Genomic DNA, 12,614 nt, shown 5'->3' on the forward strand with positions numbered 1-12,614 from the left:
TTGCGTTTAGTTTATCTTAGAGATAACCCTTTTAGTTTGGTGTTTGAGTTTAGTTGCTTATTAGCTTTTTTTGATTTGGTCACTTGTGTTCAAGCAATTCGAGGACCACCACCAATTTTAGTAAATCTAGATGACTACCAACTATTCCAGGCTACTGCTTGATGGTCAGTCTTTTGTTTATGGTGCTTACTGCAGACTCCGATTGTAAACAGTGGTATTACACCACGGTTTAAATCGTGGGGGGAAGCTGTATAACGTTTAAGTTTTCCCAGTGTAGAATTTATTTCAGTTTTCATTGCTACATGGATTTTAACTTATTTCCCTGTAGATTCCAGAATCTCTAGCGCCGTGTTTTTCTTAGAAACACATATGTGCTATCGATAGAGTCGAATGTTAGACTTTAATAGCTTTCTGGTGAATGATATGGGCCTTGCATCCCATAACTCATCTTAAGTATTAGGTTCGCCAAGCCCTTTTACGAGTGGTAAGGAAATCTGTTCTTGAATATCTCTCACAGTTTCCCATAATTTTGATTGGTCAAAACCCCACCACTCTCAAAGGACGCCAAAGATTCATAAAAACCACAAATTCTTAAAATTCTGCATCATTTGTGAGTAGAGTTAATATAGTCATTATGTGAGATCAAGTTTGTTCGTGTATTGTGGGCCCCGCCGATTAGGCAGGTAAGAGTATTAATGATTGTTTACTGGTATGTACAATAATTGTACAATTGCGTTTTCTATTTTTTTAAAGGGTCCACCTTTCACCTTCCACCTTCCACCTATGCATTATGTTGTCCAGCTGCTATTTTATGAACACTGTTAAATACTATTATTCTCTCGACTGTGTCGTAAAGTTGAATTTCTTCAAGGGCCATCTTCCACACCTTGAGAGCCTGCCGGCTTACAAAGGGCCATCCTACCCTCTAACAGATGTTTTAAGTAAGTCACTCATCTTTTACTTATTGAAGAAATTAGTAGAGACGCCTTTGTTATGTCCAGGGCAAGGACAATTTTGTGTTCTTTCGTGAAATAAGTTCAGTGACCTAAAGTTTTCGCCCAGTTTGTGATAGTGACATTCTGAAAAGTAGGTCATACTTTTAGTATGAAGTTGATGATTATCTTTTTATTTTTAAATGGGTGATCATTTAAACTATAAACATTTACATTATGTAGATATTTTTCTGAGTATTATTAGAGTGTTATTAAGTATTGTTAGATAGGTATAAATATAAACAAAGAGCTCTTTCTTTTTTTGTTGTAAGTGAACGGTAAAATTTCTAGTTTTTATTTAGAGTATGGATTTTTTATTTTTTTGAGTAACTACAGTTCATTTTTTTTTTAGTTAATAATTAATAGTTATATTCGTTCACTTACATTCCATTTTTTTTGGTATTACTGTGTTGGTGAATACACCAATTTATATGCAGTGATTGTTATTATGTCGCCAACTTTTGTCTTATAGATTAACGGTTTAGGTATTTTTTGGTTTCTTAATTTTGTTGTTGGCGATCTTATACTGCGTATACACTGTACCGGGTGTCCCAATAAGAATGGCTCTCGGCCATATCTCAGGAACGGTTTATAGTAGAGCTTTGAAATAAAAAATTTTATAACAAAAGTTGCCTCAGGAAAAGCCTGGAAATTATTTTCATAATTGTGGGTCCACCGCTAGAGGGCGTAATTGAATATCAAAAATAAAAAAATCTAAATTTTACAAAATATTCCTAATGAAGGGGCACTGTAAATCCGATTATTGTATTCTTCATCAAATTATGCGCATATTTGATTTAACAAGTTTAACTCTACCTTTGCAAATAAGAGGTGGGGGTGAGTGGGAACCTTGTTATGAAAAAATGGCTGTAAGTCCGGTTCTGCTAAATCAAATTTTGAAAACTGGGTCTTGTTGAAGACAGATCTTTTTCTTCAATGTAAGCGTGATAATTTTAAACCATCCTAATAAGTAATAAGCCAGCTGGGAGGCGTTATTTAATTTTTTTCAGAAATCTAGTTTTCTTTGGAAAATATTAAATACAAGTATGCATTTTTAATCATACTTTATAAAATTAGATTAAATTAGAAATAGAATAGCGAAAACCGCATGTCGATACCTTTTGTCTATCTCAAGATATCTCGAGAAACGTGTAAATGTTATACATAACTGTTACTATCACCGGTAAAGTAAGTTAATGAAAAGTAGTGTGCTGTGGAAAAAAACAAAATAACATTTTCCAGATGTCAACGTATAAAAATATAATTAATTAAAACAACAATATAAAGAGAAACAATACTATTAAAATTAAATATAACACAGAACAAAAAGAACTACTTAGTGACGACCTAAATATTCAAATTGTTGCCCATCATATACTACTCTAGAATACATTATCCAGAGAATACTAAATGCCATTCAAAGCATATTGAGAGCAGAAATTGAGACTGCTGTTCAATCTACTCTTGAAAGAGTAAATGTTTGCAACGAAAATGATGGGCAAAAATTTGAACGTTTATGTCATCACTAAGTAGTTGTTTTTATTTCTTTGTAATAGGGCTTTTCAACGCTTCTCATTTGTTTCGAGCCTCTGTCATATGCCGTATAATCCGTATATAATATTAATATACGAGATATGAACGAGGCTCGAAACAAATGAGAAGCGTTGAAAAGACCTAATATACGTTGATAGCTAGAAAATGTTTCTTTGTTGTTTCCATAGCACACTACTTTTAATGAATTATTTCGTTTACCGGTGACAGTAACAGTTATGTTTTTAAATTTACACGTTTTGTAAGATATCTCGAGATAGAAAAAAGGTACTAACATGCGGTTTTCGCTATTCTGTTGCTAATTTTGTCTAATTTTGTAATATGGTATTAAAAATGCATGTTTGTATTTAATATTTTCCAAGGAACACTAGGTTTCTGAAAAAAATTAAATAACGCCTTCTAGCTGGCATATTACTCAGTAAGTTGGTTCGAAATCATAACTTTTACATTGACGAAAAAGATCTGTCTTCAACAAGACCAAGTTTGCAAAATTTTATTGAGCAGAACCGGCCTCACAGCCAGTTTTTCATAACAAGGTTCCCACTCACCCCCACCTCTTATTTCCAAAGGTAGACCTAAACTTGTCAAATCAAATATGCGTAGAATTTTATGAAGCATACGACGATCGGATTTCCAGTGCCCCTTCATTAGGAAAATTTTGTAAAATTTAGATTTTTTAATATTTGATATTCAATTACGCCCTCTAGAGGTGGTCCCACAATTATGAAAATAATTTCCAGGCTTTTCCTGAGGCAACTTTTGTTATAAAATTTTTTATTTCAAAGCTCTACTATAAACGGTTCCTGAGATATGGCCGAGAGCCATTCTTATTGGGACACCCGGTACGTATTGTGTAAATATTGAGATTTCGTAGAGTATTTTAATAAATGTTACATTGAAACTTACGATGTCGTATTTTATTTAATTTTTTTACAGCTCAAGATTAGTACATTGATGTCTTGTCGTAGCATTCTTGCTAATTTGTTATTGTTGTGTTATGTTTTGTTAATTATTGTTCCTTTGAGTATTTTTTGGTCAAAATACCTGGCGCCCTATATTTCGTTTGAGTATTAAGTATTTCGTTTCCTTAGAGTCCATGAGTCAAACCATCAGTTAATGTTATCTATTTATCTTTTGTCTATCGTCGTTCCATTAGCCCTATTCGCATACCATTCTTTATTCATTTAACATCTTTCATTGTAACAGAAGCCCAACCCAAAGAACCGCGCCCACATCTCTTCCGACTGAGCAACGTGGTCTTTGTTTCGTCAATGTAAACGATTGGACCTTTCCATCTTCGGTCAGTCCTTATTCTATCCAAGGATAATATCGTCCTGATCCTTCTGGTTCAGCCTTCATGACCTCGTGTCCATCTGATCGTTATAAGGTTGTTTAATTTTAGTTTTCAGGCCTAAATTGTATTTTAATCTGGTGGATGATTTCCGCAGTAGAAATCGAAATGTTCAGTAGTTAATTAAAAAATGTAATTTTCATTACGCCAAAAATAATTATAATGTCCGACTGGTATATTGTTTGACAAATAATGACATGATTTCGAAGTCAGTTAAGTATGAGTTAATACCCTAGGGCGTTATTTTGAAAAATAATACCCTAGGGCATTAAATTTAAATAACTAGTTTAATACTGCCAAGTTGACAAATAACAACCTAAGTAAAATTATGTTTACCACAATTACGTTACGACCATTATTGCTGGTAAATGTACTTATTTGAAAACTAAATAATTCAAAATGCATTCAAATTTTTTGCATATAAAGAACAATTTAGTCGGACATTAAACGTTGAAGGCACCACGGGTATTATAGATAATAACGCTTTCGGTCAACGTATATCCCTCGGGCCAAAGGCCCTCGGTATATACACCATTGACCTCTAGCGTTATTATCCTTATAATACTCTTGGTACCTTAATAACTATTATTGTGGCCTAATCCCACATAAACATAATACTAACTAAATTTAACATACTACAAGAAAACAGTTTTAGATCCTTGATTACAATGAAGCTATAATTTTTATTGAGAGAAATAACTTTTTTTTTCTTATCAATAATTTATCAAAGAATATATGAAAAGAAATATTGGCATCTCATATATTTGCCCATACAATATATTATGTATTACAATCTTCTGCTTTCATCAGATACAACTTGCCATGAGACGAGAAATGAGAAATATCTCCATTTGTATATTCATATACAGGGTGTAACAAAACTACAGATAATAAATTAAATCACATATTCTGGGACCAAAAATAGTTCGAATGAACCTAACTTACCTTAGTACAAATATGCACATAAAAAAAGTTACAGCCCTTTGAAGTTACAAAATGAAAATCGATTTTTTCGAATATATCGAAAACTATTGGAGATTTTTTTATTGAAAATGGACATGTGGCATTCTTATGACAGGAAAATCTTAAAGAAAAATTATAGTGAAATTTTTGCACTCCATAAAAATTGTATGTGGATTTTGTTCCCTTAAACTCCCCCAAACTTTTGAGAACTTCTCAATTAAATTATTATTGTGGTACCATTAGTAAATTCAATATTATTAAAACTTTTTTGCCTCTTAGTATTTTTTTATTAAGGCAGTTTTTATCGAGTTGAGGCTTATTTTTCAATATGTTTACATAAAAATTTTATGGGAGTTTTGTTCTTTTAAACCCCCCAAATGTTTGTGTATGTTCCAATTAAAATATTACTGCGGTACCATTAGGTAAACACAGTGTTTTTAAAACTTTTTTGCCTGTTTGTATTTTTTCGAAAAGACACCTTTTATCGAGATGTGACTTCTTTTTAATATGATTCAAAATATCCCTAAAAATGTAAATCATAAATAAATGTTCATATTATTACCAAGTCTCCATAATCGTACTTAACCATATACAAATATGTGGTGGATTTGACAAATATTCGAAATATCTCGATAAAAACTGACTTTTTGAAAAAATACTAAGAGGCAAAAAAGTTTTAAAAACATTGTGTTTAACTAATGGTACTACAATTATAATTTAATTGGAACGTACAAAAAAGTTTGGGGCGGTTTAAAGGAACAAAAACCCCATAAAACTTTTATGGGGTGTCCAAATTTCACTATAATTTTTTCTTAAGAGGATACTTCCATAAGAATGCCACATGTCCATTTTCAATAAAAAATCTCCAATACTTTTTGATACATTCGAAAAAATCGATTTTCATTTTGTAACTTAAAAGAGCTGTAACTTTTTTATGTGCACATTTGTACTAAGGTAAGTTAGGTTCAATCGAATTATTTTTGGTCCCAGAATATGTGATTAAATTTATGACCTGCATTTTTGTTACACCCTGTATATCCATAAACAATTTCTCAATGTGTAAGAGACTAAAGTAGTCTGAATAAAAGAGAAGCAAACCTATAACTATACCAGTCTCTATCCTTTTTCTTTTAAAAACTCAGGTCAAGTCTTTAAAGGCACTAGATGGAGCTTGATATTGTCATAATTTATCTAAAAAACTCGTCTAAAAGTAGAAATCGAGTCTAAAAAATGTTGAAAATGTCGCAGTGTTAATTTAAGACACAACTGTATTTTAGTTCCAAAAGATAATATTACCTACCCTATAAAACTATCCATTGTGACACAACCGTGCACAATTCATCATCCCATCTTACACAGCATCAATTAGCAGCTCACCATAGCATGTTACATATATTCACAGAAATTTCCGTGTCAAAAATAACTTCCAGATAGAATTTAACATCACACAAATAGCAGTAAACAACGGGAACAGCGAATAAACAATAAACAAAATTTTAATCCATAACAGAGCCTTGAAATTAGTTTTCCACCATCACAGAAAAAACCTTTTGCTCTATCACATAATATGTGATAGAGCAGAAGGTTTTTTTCTGTGTATTATACAGACAAGCTATCAACAGAAATAGCCAAACACATAAAAAAGAAAGGAATGACACCAGCTTTCAAAACTAACAATAATTTATACGTTAAGAGCAATCAGAGCAAAAAGAAAACGCAATTACAGACTGGTGTATATAAACTGACATGTGGTAACTGTCCAAAAATTCACATCGGTCAAATTGGCAGAACCTTTGACAAACGCATAACAGAACACAAAAGAGCTTTTAATAATAGAAAAACATTCTAAAAGTACTCACTACACCTTCTAGATTCTAGATCATAATAATTCTTATATTGAACAGTATCAAATTCTTTATATTCAAAATAACAGCATTAATCTATCTTTATTGGAATCTATAGAAATTAATAAATTAAAAAATAAAAATATAATTCTGAATGACCAACTTGAGACAAACAGCTCCCCACTCCTCAACCTATTTAGTTAAAGACGTTAAAGTGCATAAACGTAGTAAAACTCATCACTTCAGAAAGGCACTCTGCCAAAACAGCTGTAGTGACTTTAACTGATGATAAATTTGAAACATGGAAGTGTTCAAAACACGTGGAAGTATTCAAACAAAAGTTTTCAGATAAAATGAATTTCCATCAAGTAAAGGTCGAATTTATCAATTATTAATTTGCGATAATATAACGAAAAAAAGGATCAACTAAATGGCTGTTATATTGACCAATCTAAATAATAAATAAAGCAGACAAGTTACCTTCTACTCGGTCTCCTACTCTGCCTTCCACTTGGTTTTTGTTGTCTCCCGTAAAAGGATCGTTCACACTGTATGCGAACATGTATTGGGGGTTGGAGTCGTAATCTTTGTCTACTTGGACCGGGAGAGCGGGAGAAATAACTCCGGCTTGGGCTACGGCCAAGAAAGCAACAAATGCGATAACCTAAACAAATAGTAGAAGTAAATTAGTGGTTGTTGTCTGCCTAAATAAATATAAAGTAAAAGTGGAGAAAGGGTTTAGGTATGCTTGTCTGACTGCTTACGTGTAATTTAAATTTACTTTTTCATTTTATTCGGGATTAAACCGTAGATATCTGGGATGATTGAAATTTTTTTCTAAGAGGGAGTGAGGGGATCATCGGATTAGCGAAATTTGCATATATTATTTGTTTGATTAATACAAAATATAATTTGAATTAAAATCATTTAGGTTTGGTGATAGTTTATTCTTAGGACTTTATAATCTAAGATCCCACTGCAGAATTACTATGTTCATAATATGCTAGTTGATAAAAACATAACATTTTATAGGGTGTTTGGTAAAGAATGAGCCATAGCTTAACCTCAGGTTCCTGAGGTTAAAATAGGCCGACTTAAGCTAACTTACCTTAGTACAAAGTTTATAATAACCGAGATACAGGGTGTCAAAGTTAAACTTTTTTTTTATTTATTATTGAATATTTTCTGACAAGTATGAGATAACAACATGAAATTTGGTATGTGGGGGTTTTTTGGATCGATAAAACTAAATTTCCTACCAAAAATTATGTATTGCCCAGAGGGCGCCACATACGCCTTTCAGCACCCATTTATTACGTTCAATTTTTTTTATCCCTCGCTCTGTATAATTTTGACATTAAAATTTTTATTCTCCTATTAGTTTTACTTATAAAAGGTATACCTCTTTCATCTCCCTAAACTCAACCGTTTTCGAGATAAACGCATTTTAAATCTGCGATACACCATCATTTTTAGCATAATATTGTAGTTCCACCCGAAAAATAACTTAAAACTATAATAATTGTGCCAGTTCTCAAATTTATGTCATCGCATCGCAAATTCCATTTGAAGAAATTTGCGATACATTTTTGGATAATTTTATGGTTTGAAGTTATTTTTCGGGTGTAACTATGATGATATTATGCTAAAAATGATGATGTATCGCAGATTTAAAATGCGTTTATCCCGAAAACGGTTGAGTTTAGGGAGATGAAAAAAGTATACCTTTTTTAAGTAAAACTAATAGTAGAATAAAAATTTTAATGTCAAAATTATACAGAGTGAGGGATAAAAAAATTGAACGTAATAAATGAGTGCTGAAAGGCGTATGTGGCGCTCTCTGGGAAATACATAATTTTTGGTAAGGTATTTAGTTTTCCCGACCCAAAAAACTCCCACATACCAAATTTCATGTTATTATCTCATATATGTAAGGAAATATTCAATAATAAATAAAAAAAAGTTTAATTTTGACACCCTGTATCTCGGTTATTATAAACTTTGTACTAAGGTAAGTTAGCTTAAATCGGCCTATTTTAACCTCAGGAACCTGAGGTTAAGCTATGGCCCATTATTTACCAAACACCCTGTAACTTAAAAAATAAGAGAATAGATTGCTATAACATGTTGCTTGTCAAAAAGTGACGCAAATAGTTTTAATTTAATTAATAGGAATTCATTTTTAAAAAAACAATGTTGTTCGTGACGTACGTGCATATTTTTTAAATCAGAATAAAGCTATCTTTTTTATAATACGATGATATAAGGTTGCCTGTTAAAAAGTTACCGCAAATTAGTTTGACAAAGTTGACGATCTTTGATGGTGAATGGGATTCTTTAAAGCAGTCATCTTATCAAACCACTGTCATGGCGCGCTAGCTTTCTTTCACTCTATATTTGATACCTTACGTTTTTAACAGCTTGCAACCTTATTTGCGACCATTTTCCACAGGCAACTTTACACCATTGTATAGAATTAGACATAGCTCTAAACATGTATTGGGGGTTGGAGTCGTAATCTTTGTCTACTTGAACCGGGAGAGCGGGAGAAAAAACTCCGGCTTGGGCTACGGCCAAGAAAGCAACAAATGCGACAACCTAAACAAATAGAAGTAAATTAGTGGTTGTTGTCTGCCTAAATAAATATAAACTAAAAGTGGAGAAAGGGTGTCAGTATGTTTCTGCTATTTAATTTAAATTTGTTTTTCCATTTTATTCATGATTACACATAAGTATTTGGGATGAGTAAACCTTCCCTTTAGGGAGAATCATGAATCATTGTATGGCCTAAATCCGGATATAGTATTAGTTTTTTTGATGGGGTACGCGCAAAATTTGCTTGCAATGCATTTTAAATGCATTAATTTTTTTCGAATTCTGAGAAAATTAATTAGTATTTTTAATAAAATTAAACGCAGAATAAAGGATTACATTATTACCGAGGACCGAAAGTCCCTGAAAACTTCTATAACGTTCATTTTAATAAGTTACGGGGATGAAAAAGAAATAGAAAGTTTAGTGTGACTTTTAATTTCAAATTTATTATTTAAAAGAAACTTTGTTTATTCTAAGAGACTTTCGGCCCTCGGTAATAATGTAATCTTTCATTCTGCGTTTAAATTTGTTCAAAAGTATTTATTAATTTTTTAGGAATTCGAAAAAAATTAATGCATGTAAAAAGTATTCATTCGAAATTTTGCGCCTACGCTCTAAATACAAAACATGAAATTTGAATTAAAATCATTTAACATTAGTTCTAGTTTATTCTTAGTACTTTGTAAAGGAAGTATAATTAGGAATAAATAAGTAATATTAAAATAAAAAATTAATCGTTTAGTTCCTTGCAATCCATATAGTCCAGAAAGCCACTGCGCATCCGCTAGGAAAAATATTCTAATTCGGATTTTTTGCACAATCTTGCTCAAAAAGGACTCCTTTTAACAAATTTGCATGTTGCCAGGACCAAAAGGTGGTCAAACATTTTTTAAACGTTTTTTTTTGTTTTTTTCCTAAAATTATTTTTTTTGCATGGAACAAAGTTTTTTTAGGTTTTTTGGATCATTCCAAACAGAAAAGGTCTTTAGTGACTTTTCTCTAAAAATAATAGTTTTTGACATATAAGCGATTAAAAATTGAAAAATTGCGAAATCGGCCATTTTTAACCCTCAAAAACTATGTGAAAAACTGAAAATTTGAATGTTGCCAAGGTAGGTAGATATTCTTTAAATATCGATTGATGAAATCCCGAAGAGTTTTTTGCAATATAGTATTCAAAATTCCTTTGTTTTTTAATTGATAATCAAGCGTGCGCGACACTATTTTCCACCGACAGTATGGTGCAAGTGAAAGGAATAAATTCGTTATTTCGTAAACCGGTGACTTTAAGGAAAAATCCCGAAACAGGTCGATTTGTATTTTTAAGTTACGATATTATGGCATATATGGTATACTAGTGACGTCATCCATCTAGGCGTGATGACGTAATCGATGATTTTTTTAAATGAGAATAGGGGTCACGTGCTAGCTCATTTGAAAGGTTCTTCAATTCTCTATTCAGTAATGTAAACATTTATATAATTATTTATACAGGGTGTCCTTCTACTTCTTCTTTTGTCAAATCATTTAATTTAATAAAAATTTTTTGGACACCCTGTATAAATAATTATGTAAATGTTTACATTACTGAATATAGAATTAAAGAACCTTTCAAATGAGCTGCCACACGACCCCTATTCTTATTTAAAAAAATAATCTATTACGTCATCACTCCCAGACGGATGACGTCACTAGTATACCATACATGCCACAATATCATAACTTAAAGATAAAAATCGACCTGTTTCGGGTTTTTTTCTTAAATTAGCCGGTTTACGAAATAACGAATTTATTCCTTTCATTTGCACCATACTGTATACACATACAACAGTGGAAAATAGTGTCGCGCACGCGTGATTAGAAATTAAAAACAAAGGAGTTTTGAATATTATATTGCAAAAAACTCTTCGGGATTTCATCAATCGATGTTTAAAGAATATCTACCTACCTTGGCAACATTCAAGTTTTCAGTTTTTCACATAGTTTTTGAGGGTTAAAAATGACCGATTTCGCAATTTTTCAATTTTTAATCGCTTATATGTCAAAAACTATTATCTTTAGAGAAAAGTCACTAAAGACCTTTTCTGTTTGGAATGATCCAAAAAACCTAAAAAAAAAACTTTGTTCCATGCAAAAAAAATAATTTTAGCAAAAAAAAACAAAAAAATCGTTTAAAAAATGTTTGACCACCTTTTGGTCCTGGCAACAGGCAAATTTGTTAAAAGGAGTCCTTTTTGAGTAAGATTGTGCAAAAAATCCGAATTAGAATATTTTTCCTAGCGGATGCGCAGTGGCTTTCTGGACTAATATGTCTGCCCTCGAACTAGTTCAGCCAAAACTGCAGGTACAGAAAAACTAATGATGAATAATTCGGATCCAGCTTTAAAATTTATGTAACGAATTTTTTACGCCAAATTTCCATAAAATTTGAAAAATATATTTTTTCTGTAAACTATCTTTTGTAACGTTTTGGGGTTTCTGTTGTGACTCAGCATTGAACTCTTCAATTATTTAAATGCTGAAATTATGTTGCTGAAACACGAGTTTAGGAGCTGTGATCTAGATTTAATTTAACAAATTGCAAATAATTTATGAAAATACTAGGATTAATAAGAAGGCATTTCTTTCCCGTGATTGTTCCCAAGTATTGTTCTTTGTAAATCAGAATATATAAATTAAAGTTAAGAAGTATACGGCCCGATTCGGTGCAAGAGGGAGGCGGCACCTGAAAAATCAGGAGCATTCAGGAGAAACAAATTTAATGAATTTATTAGAATGAAGGGTACGATATTGTAAGATTTGTGAAAAACCAAAGGTTGTCATTGCCTTGCTTTAGAAGACATTTTTAAGAAATTTAAACAAACAAGAGTATAAACATCGTTAGATCATTCCTAAACCATTTGAGATTTACATATGGCATAGTTTTAATGGCAGATAATATCCAAAAACTTATAGATCTGGATCCCGCGTATGAAAAAAAAGTTGATTAGTAGCAAGCTGAAAATTTGTTAATAACTTAAGGGTGTCTAGTCGGACAAACTTTGATATATGGGAACACTGGAACAGGGGAAGTTTTAATTGTGGAATAGGTTAAAATTTGGAACGGTCAGACCACGAAAAAGTCACATGTATTTTGTGCGACAGAACTTTCAATTGATTTGTTACCCTTTTATTAAACTCTCATGCAAAAATCAGGCGGCTATTTATCACCAAATGGGCATTATAATGAGTGGAACACGTAGAAAATGGCAAATGACAGGAATTATGACAGGTGATAAATAGCAGTCTGATTTTTGCATGAGAGTTTAATGAAAGGGT

At 31.8% G+C, this 12,614-nt stretch overlaps 2 protein-coding genes across 13 annotated transcripts in view; one reads left to right on the forward strand and one right to left on the reverse strand.

The window, feature by feature from the left end:
- The window catches only part of LOC114338023 (disks large 1 tumor suppressor protein), a 1,799,868-nt gene that overhangs the window by 499,028 nt on the left and 1,288,226 nt on the right, over positions 1-12,614 (forward strand). The gene's annotated exons all lie outside the window — the stretch shown is intronic.
- The window catches only part of LOC114340962 (cuticle protein 19.8-like), a 30,640-nt gene that overhangs the window by 16,034 nt on the left and 1,992 nt on the right, over positions 1-12,614 (reverse strand). For both annotated transcript variants that reach the window (XM_028291756.1, XM_028291747.1), the window contains exon 2: positions 7,182-7,365. In XM_028291756.1, the coding sequence (XP_028147557.1) occupies positions 7,182-7,365 (184 nt within the window). The remainder of the gene's footprint in view (positions 1-7,181; positions 7,366-12,614) is intronic.

This window comes from Diabrotica virgifera, chromosome 2, assembly GCF_917563875.1.
Source record: "Diabrotica virgifera virgifera chromosome 2, PGI_DIABVI_V3a".
Lineage (NCBI taxonomy): Eukaryota > Metazoa > Arthropoda > Insecta > Coleoptera > Chrysomelidae > Diabrotica > Diabrotica virgifera.